This window comes from Chiroxiphia lanceolata, chromosome Z, assembly GCF_009829145.1.
Source record: "Chiroxiphia lanceolata isolate bChiLan1 chromosome Z, bChiLan1.pri, whole genome shotgun sequence".
NCBI classification, from domain to species: domain Eukaryota; kingdom Metazoa; phylum Chordata; class Aves; order Passeriformes; family Pipridae; genus Chiroxiphia; species Chiroxiphia lanceolata.
Genome location: NC_045671.1, coordinates 990498 through 1008122, shown reverse-complemented (window position 1 = coordinate 1008122; position 17625 = coordinate 990498). Strand labels below are relative to the sequence as shown.

Genomic DNA, 17625 nt, shown 5'->3' with positions numbered 1-17625 from the left:
GCTGGCTGTAACTGCTTTGATGAATTTTCATCAGTCAAGCTGGTGCGGCCCAAAGACAGCACTTTATTATTTTTAGAGCCCTATTTAAGTCCGATGCTGCAAGTAAGCATTTGCCATAGCACCACAACCTTTGCAACCCCTCTCACACAATTAATGAAGTGTTTCTTTAGCCTGAAGTCAATTTTATCTGCCACACCTTCTCGCCCAACCTCTGTGCTCCCAACCCCACACCCATCACCCCTGCAGAGCAGGGCTCTCCTCCCCACTCCTCTCCTGCCCAGTTTCCTGTACCTCCACTTGTTGAATCACATCGTCGGTGTCTCCTATGTCAGAGGAGGATATGGATGGATTATTGGAATCAGACTCCAGACTGCTTTGGTTGGATGGGTTTCTTCTGTGCCCCGGTGCCTGCTGCCAAGAAGTGATGCAGATACATAAAGCATTCAGTGCTTAAGGATTCCTCACTAAGTGTTGTTTATCAAGAGCAAATATCTGACTATATACCAAAGTTACCTTTACGAAAGGCTTGACTTTCACCTTAGAGCGGATTCCATTTTTGAGTTTTTATGCCCTAACCATGAAATTCATATTAACACAAAGGAATACCTTAAAATGTGAAGGGATATAGAAGCTCAGTTTAAAAATTCTGCATGAATTAAAGGCACATCATGACACCAGATGCCTGTTAAGCGTGAACATGCAAATATGAGCTCAAGATTATGCTGTTGACAGAACCCTCTGGAACTCCCTTCAAGCACTCAATCTGTAGAATATATGTAAGCATTCTCTAATATTTAGATACTTTTATAATCTAGAGCTGACTCCATGACATTTGAATTTGAGTCAAAGAAAAATCCCCAGCACCTACAAACCATCAGATCTATTATGCTTAACTCAAATCCAGCAGCACTCCATGATCTGATTTTCAACAGTTTTTCTAACACTTTAGCAAAGCTGAACCTAAAAACTCTGGCTTTTGAAATTCTGCAGTCATGTTGCTGGGGTTTTTTGGTTTGTTTGCTTTTAACCCAACACCTACACCTGAACATCACCGGCACAAAACAAGAACAAGGAGCACAATCCAGCTTTTGCTGAGATTCACAGAGATTTCTAAGTAGTTCACAGAGACACATGAAAGACCAGGCCCCTTTCTCAAGGCACACAGATGGTTTGCTAGAAGTGTATTCTCAGAAATATCAAGCGCAAACTGCACAATAATGTCAGTTCTCTTAAATGTTTTGCGGATAAGTGAGTCATGTTGTTCCCCAACAACAGGTTCAGGGTACAATAGAACAGGGATAACTCCAGATTCATTACCTTTATAATCGTCATTTCATCCCTCAAGTTGTCATATCTCTGCTCCAGACTTGAATACTCTTTTACCAGGTTCTGATAACGAGACCTCTCTTCTTCCAGTTCTTTCTTCATCTGGATATTTTCCTCAACTGCATTTCGTGCAAATTCATCTTTAAGATAAGAAGGGAAAAAAAAAAGAAAGAGAAAAGAAATTCTGAACTTCATCTCTGAAATGAGCTTCTGGTTAATACGTCTAATTAAAATGACTAATGAAAAAATACTGTCTCTGCCAGGAGCCTTTAGAATACATGTAAGCATTCTCTAACATTTAGATATTTTTATAATCTAGAGCTGTCTCCATGACATTTGAATCTGAGTCAAAGAAAAATCTCCAGCACCTACAAACCATCAGATCTATTATGCTTAACTCAACTGTGCCAGCTCCAGCTCCCATGGGCCAGCCACGAACCCATTCAAGAAAACACCAGCACAGTATGGAAATACAGTCATGTTGAAAAAGTGGTACATGCTGCATTTAAAAACTTCCCTGCCTGCTTCACACCACCATATTTGGCACAGGAGCAAATGAACTGCAGTAGCTTTTTCTCGTGCCATCAACCATTTACCATGGTAAGACTCAGGGGGTTCAAAGTATTTTATATCCAAATAAACTGATTTCTTTGTTAAAGACTCCCTTTTGGAAACAAATCTGGTCCCTCCTCTTCCTGAGGAACCAGACAAATATAGCCCATGTGTCCTTTTAAATGGGAGAACAACAAACAAACCCCCTCCACTTGCTCTCTCCCATCTCAGACACTCCAGAAGCATCCCATAAGAGATAAATAAATATTTGCATGAGGTTTCTTTTAAACATGTTACTTTAATTCCTTTATTTTGTGTCAGGCTGAGGGCAAAAGGTACTTCACAAGTACCACAGAGCAGTGATAGATACATCCACAGCACGATGCTCTTTGTAAATCCTGCTAGAAAATCAAAGCTGGAAAGGGTGATAAAAAATAGAAAAGCTCAATACACGCAGTTTCTTTTGTGACATGGGATTTTCCCAGATTGCTTTCCCCTTTGCATGTCTTGCCGTCTAAGTCTCTGCTTCTAAAAAATGCTCACAGACTTGCGTCACAAAGGAGAAATCCTTTGCCATAGCTCAATAATGTAAACTGTGCCGTTCCTTGGATCCTTTATTCATCGTTCTTGGGATGCTGTTATTCCCTACCCCTCCCACATCACCTGCAGGAAACGCTGCGACGTAACTGAACTAAAAAGCCCTTTCAGGTACTTTATTCCATGTTTCAGCAATTAAACTGGTCTCTGGCTTACCATCCACCAGTAGGGCTGCATGAACAGAACTACCTGCACAACAAAACAGTGACAAAAACCACCAGGAAAGGGTTGCGGGAAGATGAGCACTTTTCAAGGCAGGAAAAACACACAGGAAAAACAAGATTCAGGGGACACCAGTTAAGCTCCTCGCTTAGCATTACAATGCTATAAGCATTTTTTCTTACCTTCAGACTGACAGAGAATCCTGCTGTTAAGCTCCTCTTTTTCCTGCTTCAGGAGAGCGTTTTCTTCTTCCAAATCGGAGATACGCTACGGAGCAAGGCAAAGAATTACTGCTTGCTGCAGGTCAGGGCCTCTGCAGAGGGATTACATTTCACCTGATGAGAGACAGGGAGCTTTGTTCGGGCTCTCTTTGCTGTTTAAGAGATCTATCCCACCGCACTTTGCCAGTACATCAGGAGCTGGAGCGCAGGAGAACTGCACTACTACCCCAGAGACTAACTTTCCCCCTTCCTGAGTGAACTGCTCCCTTAAATTAATGTTTTCGGCAGAATCTCACAAAATACTGGACAGCTGGACTTGGTGAGCACAATCTGCAGGAGTGAAACTCCTGCAAGCGACGGGTTATGAGATCTGAGGTTCATTTTTACACCTCAATGGGCTTCATCGTTTTCCTCAAGTCACAGCACTGAGTGCTGTTGGGAAAACAAAGCTGCTGATTGTTCCCAGCAATGTAGCACTTAAGGAGTTGAGATGGACACAGCGAACACCAGCTGAGTAAATAGTTCGGGCTTTTTTAACTTTATTGTACCAAATTCATTTAGTGTGATTAGTCGCATTAATGCTTCCTGTGACTGCAGAACTACTAGTACAGTGAGGCATGGCATGTACCAGGGCCTTTGGTAATACAACAGGAGCATATCTAGCAATTAACACCAACGATTGCCTCATAAAAATTAATGAGAACAGAAACTAAATCCTGCAAAATGCTATTTTGCATTGTCACAACTCCAAGGCTGGTCTGATCCTGACAGCTACTGATCCCATAATACTATTCATCCTCAGGAACTTTGATGCATTCAACAGCACTATCTCAAAACACTAAACTATCATATTATCAAGTGAAATATGTTGCTACATTTAAGAAGGACAATCCTGTTGCTGTCAGGCAGGAGAACACACATCACCCCAGCATAATGTCATTTCCCTGTGCCTGCTCCCTCACACGCTATAGCCACCACTTAGGACACAGCTACACACAGCAGAAGAATCTCACGATGCCAACACCAAACAACACTGTAAACATGCCCAAGAGTAATAATTTTGCTGTCGCCACTAGATTAAATTTATAGGCAGCCCAGCTGGCATGCATCCCTTTCACAGATTTCAGTCTTCCACACAAGCATGTTCAAATTAAGGTGTTTTATCAAACACTGCATATGCCAGATACATACTAATGGTGAGAATAAAAGCAAAATGAATATTTTATTGTAAGTCATGACTGAATCAGTCATATTCTGTGCACAAATTGGAAACTATCACCACCCCTTACTCTCCTTGTTCATTTACTCCAGCTGCTTGCATGACACTATTACCTCCTGCATCTCTCTCTCTATAATATGAAAGTCAGAGTCTGGAGATACAACTAGAAAGTTAAAAACTCCACAATTTAGGCATGCAGAGCTATTAGTGTTTTAAATGCTCTGAAATGAGACAAGATTTTAATATTCTGTACCAAAACCAGCTATTTTTCTTCTTCCATACATCACATCTGCCATTAGACCGGCAAGAGTGTCTTCAAGGTAGAAAGAACTCTTAAAAAAATGGGAAAGAGCTACAGGAGTTATAGGAAGCAATGAAAACCTGTACTGCAATGGGACAGCAAGGAATTTGAGTCATTTATCCCATCAGGGAAAAGATTAAAAAGCAACATGATTATTTTACTAGTGCTCTTTAATGGGTACTCATAAGGAGCCCTCCGTCCAGAAAAATTCATGATGGTTAGAAAACAAAACCAGGCCCAGATCTGGAGTATTTTCAACAATGATGGAGGGATACTTAGAACTGAAAGGCTCAATAGGATCCACAACAATTATTCCGAGGTTTTAAAATTTCTAATCCGGATTGGGTACAGCTATTTTTAAGATGTGATCTTAAGCCATTCAACTTGTTTATTGAACTCCTGTTTCTACATGAAAAGGAACGAGCTCAAAGTTCAAAACCTGTGTTTAACCAAGCCCCCTGAAGATGAGAACAGTCCATTACACACAGGTGGAGGCAAGAGGAGCAGGTTACACAATGGCCAAGCAGCACAAACTCCATCTCTGGTACCTACTGGCATCTTTTGTACCTCCTGCTCATCTTTCTAAAGGAAACAGATCTCTGAAGATGCTTCAAAGCAACAGGACCTGCTTTGAAGGATTTATATGGAAGATGCTGAGCAGGGAGCACTGGTGATGGCTTCAGCCCTTATGTAAGTGTTATGCTGGAACAACCAGCTCAGGAGACCTGCCTCCCATCCTCCCCTAATCTTGTGAGGAAAGAATGATGGCATTTAGCATTTTCCTAATGAATTTTCTGGCCAGGCTTTGAATTATCCTCTCTCATCAGGTGAGGAAACTTGATGCTACAAAAAGCCCTACAAAGAGCTGTTGGTACTTACCCAGACCTGATGTTTTAAACTTTATCACAAAATTAAGTAAAAAGAGCTATTCCAAAATTAAGGGCTCAGAGAGAATAGCTATGAGGAAGAGACTAAAAGGCTTTTTTAAAGTAACAAAATCATAACTGATAGGGATTTGCAGAATCTGCAGCCTCAGCTCAAATTACAGAATTAAGGCTCATCTCAATCTCGCTCAGAGGTGAGATGACTGTGGGAATCATTTCCAGAGTAAATGTGTTCCACTACAACCATGGCCATGGTGTAATCCTCATCTTGAAGGTGAAAAGTGCTTCTCACCCAAGTTCAGTTTCTAGACACTCCCCAGCTTCTGGTATTTGTTAGAATTACTCAAAATATGTCTTATCAGAATTTTTCCTGAGAAATGTTTTGGCTAAATTAATGTTTTCAGGAAGGAAACAGGTCTTCTCCGTCTTCCCACTGACAAGGAACCAAACGGAGCAATGGAAAGCTAATGCTTGCACTGCTCATTAGAAATGTTTTATAATTAAGCCATTTACTGTCATGGTAAAATGCACAGTATTTGCTCTGCTGTAGGCACTTCTACAGCAAGGGAAAGCTTCTGCTTTGTTTTCATGCTTTTCAAAAGCATTTCTTCGGTGATTAAACCAACCTTCCTTCCGATTGCTCGAAGGGGATTTGCAATCAAGAACAAAGAGAAGCAGTTTATCCCCCTGCATCACCTTCAAAACAAAGCATCTTTTCTGGCTCTAAAAGCCTATGCTGCAGCCAGATAATGAATGGAGTCCTGTGCCAAAACAGATCTTCTATTTTGGTGGTGGATAAAAGAAAATCACTGATTTCGTACGTTCCCTGCGTGGGTGAAACACACACACAAAGAGTGGAGCAGGTGATTACCTGACACCTCTTGGTCCAGCCAAGACACAACAAGTATACAGGGTGCTCACCTTTCTGAGATGTACACCCAAAAATGCATCTCAGTTGTGCTAACGGTTCAGATTAAGTAATCCTGACCACAGTTCCTGCAGCTTCTCAGCCAAACCCGAGTGCTCAGCAGCAAGTGAAGGTTGGCCAGGGCAGGTGGTGCTGCATGAAGTGCCCTAGAAGAGCCCCATGTGGGCACTCCTTCACCATAATAAAAACACAGCTAATTCCAGGTTCTTTTTTCTTTTTTTTTTTTTTTTTTAAATTTCCAAAAGTGACTCATCTTCAGGTCGTCACACACAAAGTGCTGTTCAGAGAAACAGCTGCAAAACAGCTTTTTCTTTGCAACATATTGAGTAAGAAAGCCCTAAATTCTTTCCAACAGCAAGATCAAAGATTCAATTCAATTGCTGGTACAGAAGAAATATCATGGATTTAACCTGAGAAGCCACAAGCATTTGCAGAAGGAAACCAAACCCACATCTTAGAGCTTCAGGTTATGAGAATGGTCGTTATTCAGAATTAATCTGACCAGCAAAGAAATTCAGGGCAAAAGGGCCATTTTTACTCTTTGCAAAACAAACTCTCCACTCCAAAGTCTCTTCCTCCACTAGAATTCTTTCTTGCACAATGGTGGCAGTGTTGGACCACATCCACCTCAAGGGATAAAGCACAGGAGTCGATTATCCTTGTGGGACCGTTCCTACCCAAGATAGTCTATGAGTTTGCATGAAGGAGCAGAAAAAATATATATATTTAGTGTATATCCCAGCTCCAAACCCTATGAAGGCTCATAACAACCAGCCTAGGTGGTGCTGGAGCAGTGCCTCTGCCTGGGAAGAGAGAAGTTGATCTTCACACAGATCACAGCTCTGTGTACCTACAACACCACTACAACCAGATGCAACAGCCATGGCAAAAACTGAACTCTCGTGTCCCATCCTGGGCTGGGATGAGGAAGGACATCTTCCTAATATTTACAGCATCTATGACAGCCCTCTCCAATACTTTGCACGACATGTCATGATGAATCACTGTATAAACATGAAGCTCTGGTATACACCTGAAGCTCAGGATGAGAAGAAACAAACCTCCAGTTGTGCCAGGGGAGGTTTAGGTGTGGTAACAGGGAATTTTTTTTCACATAAAGGGTTGTAAAGCATTGGAGCAGACTGCTCAGGAAAGTGGTGGAGCCTTCATCCCTAGAAACCATGTGGCTGTGGCACTTGAGGACATGGTTTAGTGGTGAACACAGTGCTGGGACTGGGTTGATGGTTGGACTTGGCAATCTTACAGGTCTTTTCCGACCTTAATGATTCTGTGGTATCCATGGTTATTAAATGTCCTGTTTTCCAGATGGGTTTGGGTTTGGGGAGTTTCTTTGTGGCTGGCAGTGCAAAAGGCATCAAGATGGGACGTCCTTCCGACACAAGGCAGTCACTGCCCCTGCAGGGATGTTCACCTGCCCTTGCTGCCCCATGAGCTGGTTAAAGACAAATTCTAGAGGCATTCAGCAGCAGAAACAAAACCAGCAAAAATATTAATCAAAGAATAGAAACTCTCTCCCCTTCAGACCAGTGAAGAGTGAGCTTTCACCAGTATAACCACCTGCACAACCTGAGATGTGACAGACAGACGTACCTTTCTCAGCAGGTCTTTCTCCTGCATGTAGCTGTCCTCCACCACCTTCCTCTCCCCATGAGCCCTCTCCAGCTCCAGCCTGAGGTGCTCCATCTCCTCCTGCAGGCTGACAAGCTGGTTGCCATCACCCCGCTGGCTCTGCTGGTACTGCAGCAGCTCCTTCTTCAGCTTTTCCACCTCGGAGGAGTGGGCTGATGTCAGTGTGGAGAGCTGTTCGTTCAGGAGTTTGTATTCCTTGTTCTGCAGCCCAAAGAGAAGGACATAAGAGCATAAGTCACATGAATGCATGCACTGCCTTGATGCACTGCAAAAGTAACCACTCAGAATCCTCGAGTGTGGCGGGAAACAAGCTCACGACAACAAACATTTCCATGCACATGCTAATAAAGCTCATAAAGCTAAAAGCTATGTCTAAACTGTGCTGAAAGCTCAATAATATTTTGGCAACAATTATAGAAGCATTTGTTAAATGGGTATTACACTGATATCACTCAAAGGCAAACAATGCTTGGTAGCACTGGCAACCAAACCAAGAGACTACGCTCCTACCACAGCTTCCAAACACTGTTGCTTAATGTGATTGGTTTGCTTCCTTTTTGTTTAATCTGTAATATTTGTTTTGCAGTTTACTCTTTTATGCCTGGCTCCTATGCCTGCAGAAACCTGAGGTGACAATGCAGAACTGCATACTCGAGCTCCCTACTTTTAAGCCATGTGCCTGCTCGGTCATCTTCTTATTTGCTCAGGTTTTCTCTTTTAAAGCACTTAGCAGTGATTTGCTTCTGAAGTTTTCAGACTCAAAAATTCAGTAGCCTCATTTGTTTTTTGTGCTTCAAATCAAAGTAATGACATTGTGACTAATAAACACCATCATTATTAGTCAGCCCCAGAAGTGTCAGCTAATTCACAACAGACCAAGAGCTTTGTTAAGACCCTACCACGTAAACTTTGCTAACATTAGGTAGATAACCATGGCAGCAAAAGAACCATTTTGAAACTTAAAATGTAGTCTGGTTTTTGAAGTTTCCTCTGATCATCCTTTTGGCCCCTCTTTAGGTGACCTCCCAAAGCACCCCCCTCTCAATGTAGAGTCTCAGTGAACTGAAGCAAGATTAACACACATCTAAAATGGAAAAACAAGTAAATGCGAGATATTAACGTTTTTTCCTTTACTCCCTTCTAATGAATTATTAATGAACATCAAAATTCTGCACGTAGGAAATTATAATTTCTGCGTGACCAAAGGCATTTCATAGAATCTTAGAATAGTTGGGGTTGGAAGGGACTTTAAAGATCATCCACTTCCACTCCCTTACCATGGGCAGGGACACCTTCCACTAGACATGGTTGCTCCAAGACTTGTCCAGACTGGTCTTGGACACTTACAGGGATTCAGAGGCAGCCACAGCTTCTCTGGGCAACCTGTGCCAGGGCCTCACCACCCTCACAGACAGGAATTCCTTCCCAGTATCCCATCTAACCCTGCCCTCTGGCAGTGGGAAGCCATTCCCCCTTGTCCTGTCCCTCCAGGCCCTTGTCCCAGGTCCCTCTCCAGTTCCCCTGGAGCCTCTTTTAGGAAGGGACTCTCAGGTCTCCCTGGAGCCTTCTCTTCTCCAGGTGAACACCCCCAGCCCTCCCAGCCTGGCTCCATAGGAGAGCTCCAAAGATATTTCCAAAGAGATCCATTTGCAGAACCTTCTGTGCTAAGGTTTCTGTATATGGTTTTCCGTACCAGCCAACGGAGATTTCCATGCAGAAACCAGATAAATGCAGAGGAATTGCTTTTTCTTATTATTAGCTACCAGAGACATGAGACAGCGTTTACTGGGGTGCTCCCCACTGCAGTCAGAGATTGCTCAACAGACTCTGTTAAACTTGAACTTGCCTTATTTTCCATCATTATCCAGCCCTGCAGAGCTGTGAGAGTCCTGGTTTCAACCAAACCTAGTTGTTTTGGGTTTTTTTAATAATTTTAGTTAATTTTGCTAACAATGGCAGAGGCAACAAATTCATCACTATTCCTACCCAAACTAGTTTTATTCAATAAATGCTCATGGAGATACTACTGCTTGTAGACATAGTATGGAGACCACACTGTGAATCTAATTATTAGCTGCATGAACATGTAACACTAAATTAGGTACCAGCCTTGAAAGTATCTCAGACAGGCACAACACGCAGATTTAAAGAAACTTAACTGAAAAAAAAAAAAACGGGAAGAAAAAGCAAAGATTGGTCTAAGGTAATTAGAAAAAAAAAAGTGGTCCAGTGAGGATGTTTAGCAGCAAAATAGATTTAAACCTTTCTTGTGTGTGCAAAAAAATCCTTCACCTGATTCAAAAACTGAATTAAACCATTCCAGTTACGGATGCCAGAGCATGTGAGCTGAGGCTGATATACAAGAAAAGGTTTTAATGTTTTCAAAGATCTTCTCTGCCTCGGGGCCACATGGAGTATTGCATCTCTACTCATGCATGAGCTAAAGCAGCAGAAATAGAAACATTTTTGTCCACAGCTATTTAGAAAATGATACAACTGCAGCTCTCCAGGTTACCTGGTATATACTTTTTTTTTCCTAGAAAGCTAATTGGTATTTCCAAAGGTTGTGTTTATAGATTAGCAAGATCCTTCAGGGAAACTACCACGCAGCAAACTCACTGTGCCAGAAAAAAATAAATTCAACGTGCTGAAAAGAAAGTCCACTGTAATGGTGCTCATTAGCACTTCCAAAGCATCCCAGGGAAACCTGATGGTACTGGAAGGATGGTTAAATCAGCTCACTGGACAGACTAACATGAGTAACACAAAGCAGCAATCCTTCCCTGCAAAAGTTACACAGAAAGCATCAAAGAAACTGCTTCAAAATGGCCTGTGTAGAGACCAAGAGAGAGCAAGATGAGGTCCAGACCATTATTTCTGCCTAGTTAAAAGCTCTCCATGACTCCTTCCCTGAAGCAAACCCTTCTGCTGCTTTCATAATCCATGACAGGAAGCCAGCGTTAACCAAATATTGGGGTTTTTTCTTTATTGTTCTATTCACGCACTTTTCCTAGCAGTAAATTGGTAATGAGCTGGGGAAGAATGTAAACTAAAAATTAATACTGCTGCTCCAGGGCCAAGCCCAGCAGCCCAGCAGGCCCAACACTGACGTTCACACTCATTGTACAAGTTCAGCCCAAATATCTGGACCTCAAATGACTCATCCTATTTAATTCCACTGAATACCCTCCAGATAAAGGGTCATATCAAACATTATTCTTAAGGTTTTCCCTTCCAAAGCTACTGTTTGCGAAATACAAGTATGCAAACAGGCATTTTAAAATTAAACACCAGTGTCTGAAAGTCAGACTCGGCTGCAGCTCACACTTTGCAGCCAATTAATACTGCAATGAAGGCTGCCAGCAGTAATGCAAATCCCAGGGTATCCTGACTCTGCAGTATCTGAGCCAATGCAGAGTCACTTCTCATCCTCTCCATCACAGGACTGCTCATGTCATTCAGGGATGGAGAGATTTAAGGTGGCGAGGAAGCCAGGTATGATGTATAAGGGTCCCTGACAATATCCCAGAATGAAAACCCACAATTACTACTAACTGGCATTTGTTATCCTGACTCAGAGGGAATGTTCTTCTGCCTGTAAAAGGTCTGTTGGAGGACGCAAGCAGATGTGAAATTACCTGTTGATATATAGGTCCCACTCAGCGTTTCTTATGCTCACCCTGAAGTCCTTGTACAGCAACATAGAGGGTATTTATCAGAGTAACTTGCTTACATTAATAGTTGGAAAACCCTTCTCCTAAGTGTGTAATCAAACCATTATTCTGCAGCTCACTAATAACAAGTGGCAATTGCTGAAGACCTCCCTGCCATCAAGGAGTCACAGTAAGACCATCAAGTCACCCACACAGGCATCTCCACCCCACCATCCCACCCCTCACCAGGGTTCTTAGTCCTGAAGAGTTGCTATGTCTAGTAACACAAACATGCTCAAATTACTTTGTGAAGTATTTACCCAAATTACAGTTTATCTTCTGGGGAAAGTGACTCATAAGACACACAGTTCATACAATCAGCTGTGGCAGAGTCTCTGCACCCTCACTGCTTGTAAAGCAGGAAGCACAGGAGAACAACCCAGCCCCAAAGCCCTTTGACATCAGGATCTCACATGGAGCTGGCTTGGGTTTTCAAGCAACAGCTTTCAAAACTGCCAGTTTACCTTCCTCCTCTGAGCCCTTCTGGGCAGTTCTCATGACAATTTCATCGCAGCTTTTGCAGCTCCCTGAGCAAGGGGGAGACCCAAGATCCAAGCACATCTGCACTTCCATGGTGGTGTCCCACCCTTACAAATGCCAGGCCAGAAGCAGCGAAGGCTGCCACCAACACGACACCCTTCCCAGACAACATGGAAAGATAAAACCCTTCCTGGGAAGGACAACAAAACAGAGGCAAAGTGGCAGCATGACCACACTCGCCGCAACACAGCTCGGGACGTACCTGCTCATCGATCTTCCTTTGGAGCTGGACCACCTTGTTCTCCATGCCAACGTTGAGCTTCTTCAGGTGCTGAGCTGAGCGGGCCTCGATCCTGAGTGCCTTCAGCTGCTGCCTGGCCTTCATGCGCCGGTAGTAGCACTGCAGGACGATGGTGGCAGCCTGCACCCTGTGGAAGCGCGTGCGGGCCAGCCAGCCCCGGGCGTATTTCTGCAGGATGGTGGCTTTGTGCTCCGCCAGGATCTGCACAGCATGGGCAGGAACGGGACAATCAGAAGGAGGAAAGTCACAGAATCATAGAACCATGAAATGGCTTGGGTTGGAAGGGACCTTATAGACCACCTCGCCACCCTCACGGCAAAGAATTCCTTCCTAATATCCCATCTAAATCTAGCCCCCTTCAGGTTATGGCCATTCATGGGAAGTCACCTGTACAGGTAGCAGCAGCCCTGGTTTGGCTGCAACACAGCACTCAACGCTACCCAAACAACTGCCTTGGGAAGGGCTTCTCCTCCAAGGAGTATCCTGATAGGTGCACGGGGTGATGGCTGGAGATGAAAGCATCCTCTGTCACAGACAGGACTCCAATCCCCCCCTCCTGCAAGGTTTCTCCAGATACTGTGCTCGACACATCCAGACCTCTCTTAGGAGCCTGGCTCTCTAAAATAAGTCAAGATCTGCTTGGCCAGTGATGTGAGGGTGTATGATCCTGGTTAGTCAGTAGAGAACTCGATGGGAACAGGGGGCATCTGGGCTCAAGGGAGGCTTCATGGACCACCTCAGAATACTACTGAGATCCACAGCCAGCAGAATAAACAGCCATTAACAGACACACAAACACTTAGCAACAAACTTACTGGTCCTTCAGCATCAGATATAACTCACACCAGAACAGGTCTGTAGATTTTTTTTTCTGTGTTCCACCCCCGCATTATGATAATTTTTACTGCAGATAAATGCTGTCCTGGTGGGATTTCTTATCATGTGAATAACCTTCAAATAAAACCCTGAGTCCTTTCACTACAGTCTGCAGTCACACAATTAAACTTCTAGGAACCTTTATCTAGGGTTTTGTGAAATTTCTGGTGCTTGCGCATTGAATTTCTTCCCCAAAATTTATTACAATCTTTTCAGTAGGTGGCAATTCAATTCCTTCCTCTGCAACTGAATGCTGACATATTAGAGATACAACCAGCATGTTGTTAATAACTTCCTTATGCTCATCTATGCTTCAGTCTGATAAGGAAATAAATAGCAGGAGAATTTGAAGATTACAAGACACTGCTGTTATTAGTTTGGGATAACTTGTCTCAGAAAAGGTACCCTCTCAGGTTCTCTTACAAATATTTTGTTTCACCCTAAGGCTTTCTTTGCAATTGCAAATTTTAATTCAGAATAAAGGGACTGTGTGAACTTAGGATGCAGCAGGAGTTACTGGGAAATGAGCTTTGTATGTCTCCAGCCTTGGCATTCATAGATGGAGAAACTGGGGGTGTCCAAAGAGATACAAGAAACCCCACTGCACTGTCTTGGGGACCTATTCCAGCCTTAAAGCAAAGTTTTGGTGGGCACTGGGCATGCCCTGACCCCAAGGAGCATCCCCCACCACTCTGCACCTGTTGCTGAACATGCACTTGAACCAATACCTATTCCCAGCACCTACACCCAGGTGCTCCAGAGATTAAGGATGTTCAGATTTGCGAGGCCTGGACTTTAGCCAACTTCTACACCTTGTTAAGATTTGGGCTACCTTTAACCTCAGGGGGTTTAACTTCTCGACCAGCTGCCACCCCTGCAGAGGCTTCCAATTTGAAAAACAGATGCTGAAAAAGCAGTGGCAGCACAAATTCCCTATCATCAGCACCCAGCTGGTCTGTCTCAGAGGACAACCCTGATCTCTCTGGTAGGTCACCAGGTGTCCAGGTAACCTCCACCATCCCCAGGAGAAGGCTTTCCCCTCCTGTCTCATCATTCTTCTCAATTCTTCAAGTAGGCCCATGGCCCAGTTAGGCATAAGTTTAGGGACCACCAAAACAGTGCTGGATATGAGGAGTGGACAAAAGATTCCCCAGAGCTGTTCTCAGTTTCCTGACAGACAATAGCTGGAGAAGGAATTTTGACAAGGGGAATGGCTTCACACTGACAGGGGGCAGGGTCAGATCAGAGACTGCAGAGAAATTTCTGGCTGTGAGGGTGGGGAGGCCCTGGCACAGGTTGCCCAGAGAAGCTGTGGCTGCCCCTGGATCCCTGGAAGTTTCCAAGGCCAGGTTGGACAGGGCTTGGAGCAACCTGGGCTAGTGGAAGGTGTCCCTACCCATGGCAGGGCAATGGAAAGAGATGAACTTGAAGGTCCCTTCCCACTCAAACCTCTCTAGGATTCTGTGGTTTCTCACTGTATCACTGTTGTCATCAAACTTTCAGTTCTTTGCATTCAGGTCCCGGTTTAACACAGAAAGCTAGAGAAGAGAACTAATTAAAGGGAGATTTCTATCAATAAACGACTTGTTGCCTTCCCTGACAGACCCTTCTTGTCTTCCTACTCTCCTGGTAACAGCACCTGCAGCACAGCTCAGGCACAGATTCAGTTGGCCAGGGAGGTTTTAGCAGAGAACAGGTTAGATCAAATGCCATTTCCAGATTTCCACAGTGCCTTCCAGCACCTGAATGACTGACTTCATTTAGCTGCTCCACTGAGGTGCAGCTGCCAAAATCTTTTTTTATTCCTTGCACAGCTTTAAACAGCAATGCTCACTGTCACTGCCTGCTCCCCAGAAACACCAGAGGCCATCAGCTTCGTAAACATCAAAACAGCCACAATAAACACATCACAGTGCTGTGGTAGCAAAGGTAAACACAGAGGCTCTTCCTGTTCTTTTGTAATGCAAAGACAGTCCGTGGAGGTGTTGTACCTGGTGGTAAGTCCTCCTGGCGAACATTCCCCGAGCAAAAGCCTGGATGGTGATGGTGGAGTTGCGGACCCTCTGGAAAGCTCGGCGGATCCGCAGCATTCGGAACTGCTTCTGCAAGATGATGGCAGCTCTCGTCCTCCTCAGGTGCTCAGCAAGCCTGCAAAGCACGGGAGAAAGCTTAGCAGGAAAACCAAACTTCCCTTCTTTCTGTCTAATAAGTTTTAAACTGGACAGAGAGAAAAACTGTTCGTCCAAAAGTAGCTTGACGCATTCAGGAAAGAGCACCCCAACAGTAGGGCTGAGGAAATCTCCACGCTATCAGGCAGCATCTATGGAACCCAGAAGCACTGGAGCCACAAATCAACACCCCTCATTGTTCCCAAACAGCATTGAAAACAAGTATTTCCCCAGGTTTTCCCTGGTTTGATCTCTCTGCCTTATTTACCCGAGCCAATCAACGTCCCGGTTGGCTCCATCACTTCCCTAACCATAAAAAGCCCATTTTGCACGGGGTACCTACTGACTCAGTGAAAACAGCAGCAAACAGATTTGACATTTCAACTGGTGTGCACTGGTTTGGCAGCATTTATGAGCAGAGCCTCAGGCAATTCACGGAGAGTAAATAATGTGGTCAACTCTCCACCGCATGGCTCCCACTCCCCAACTGAACTCATGCTCAATTTGTTGTTATACCAGTTAATAAATGCCCATAAGACCTCCATTTCATTTGATAAGTAGCTTGTTTTGCTGAATTTATGATTCATTTATTGCTCTCAGCATGAAGCATTACACAGATCCACTTCCATTTTGTGAAAAGCTCATCAAAACTAAGAGCCACATCATATTGGTTTATATATTCACTTGATCAAGGTCAATAGCTTCTCATTAGGACCTGCTGAACTAGGGCTTACTAAAGAGGATAAGGGATGATCTGTCTCCAAAAAGAGGAGACAGCAGTTATTCAGATGCCATCCATCCTCTATGAAACCTTCATGAAGAGGGGAACTGAAAAATCATAAAGAAGAAACACTGCAGTTGGTGGTTTTCACATGTCTGCTTCCAGCCTCTCTTTTAGCTCATATCCCATCACTTTGACATCAGCAGGCATCCCTCCTCCTCTCCCTAGAGGAATGGTTGACTGATGCAAAGTGAGATGTAAAGTCCAGGTCTGTAGGTGTGTATGGAGAGCCCGTCTGAGAGGCTTAAGTTAATCTCACAATGGTTTGGGTTGGAAGGGACCTTAAAGCTCAGCTCCATCCACCCCCCTGCTATGGGCAGGGACACCTTCCACTAGACCAGGTTGCTCCAAGCTCTGCCCAACCTGGCCTTGAACACTTCCAACTCTCCCTTTTCCTTAACCTTTCTCTTATTGTTTAGGTCTCATTTGCCTTGTCCAAGGCTGCAAGGCTGGCAAAGAGAAGTATGTGGACTGCTAGAGAAGTATGTGGACTTATGAATACAAGAAAAACCCACGCTCAGTTTTAAATAAAAGTCACCAAAATGCCCATCTTTGCTTCTCCTAGACCTTCTCATGCCTGGATTCTCCATGACACCAATCCCTTTCACAATCCCAAGTAACACCAGAAATTCAGCCAGTACCTCTGACACTCTTCCAAAACACAGTGTGACTGTACACAGCAGTGTCAGACTTGAATAAGGGGCAAAAGATGGAAAGTGATCACTGTGTTGGGACGCTATTCCTTTGCTTTTCTGCTCCCTCACATTCACCACACATCTGACACCAGCAGCCCAGCACAGTGTTACCTACAGAAATCCCAGCAAGCCACTGGCACGAGGGAGCTTGAGGTTCCTTCACACGAAGAGTTAAACACTGAGCTCTGTTATTCTGTACTGCAAGCAGCCCCACTGCCAGTGATTCAGAGTGATTTTTCTCGTTAAAAAGGATACAGCCAATCAATCCTGAGAGCTCCCCTTGGACATTAAGGAGGTACAAAGCTGGTCCCTGCAGAAGACAGTGCATACCAACCAGCCAACTGCTCCCCGGCTGATCCAAATGCCCTTTCCCACAGGTAGTCCCAGGAAAATATTAGTTCTGTGAAATGCCTTCACCTAAATACTTCAGAGTACTTTAGTCATCTGATTATAACCCAGTTGCCTACGCTATGGCCTTGGCCCAGCACCTAGAAATTAAACTAGCGTAGACATGAAACCAGTTTGAGGCAAAGAATTTTTATCTCTTGCCCCTAAGTAAAGCTGAAGAGAGGGACCAGGAACGAGTCCTGACTTCAGCACAGGAACTTCCACCACACTGTTATCCACATGCACAGGACGTGCCTTACTTTCAAGGGGCTAAAAGGCAACACCCCACGCAGGGCGTTTTCAAAGGGTTTTTTTTTTGCACGAAAACCTCAAGTTGAAGACCTGCAAGACGGAAAATCGAAAACGCGAGTGGGCAGAGGCGTT

The 17625-nt window shown here is 44.2% G+C and overlaps 1 protein-coding gene across 5 annotated transcripts in view; it reads right to left on the bottom strand.

Moving 5' to 3' along the window:
• The window catches only part of MYO5B (myosin VB), a 144551-nt gene that overhangs the window by 30531 nt on the left and 96395 nt on the right, over positions 1 to 17625 (bottom strand). For 3 of the 5 annotated variants that reach the window (XR_004354496.1, XM_032675593.1, XM_032675595.1), the window contains exons 20-25: positions 15202 to 15358; positions 12296 to 12535; positions 7802 to 8041; positions 2820 to 2904; positions 1318 to 1466; positions 292 to 411 (exon numbers count right to left, since the gene is read on the bottom strand). Coding sequence is in view for 4 of the 5 variants with exons in the window: in XM_032675593.1 (XP_032531484.1) it covers positions 292 to 411; positions 1318 to 1466; positions 2820 to 2904; positions 7802 to 8041; positions 12296 to 12535; positions 15202 to 15358 (991 nt within the window). In the remaining variant the exon portion in view is untranslated. The remainder of the gene's footprint in view (positions 1 to 291; positions 412 to 1317; positions 1467 to 2819; positions 2905 to 7801; positions 8042 to 12295; positions 12536 to 15201; positions 15359 to 17625) is intronic. The other 2 variants (XM_032675594.1, XM_032675596.1) reach the window with 1 other exon arrangement.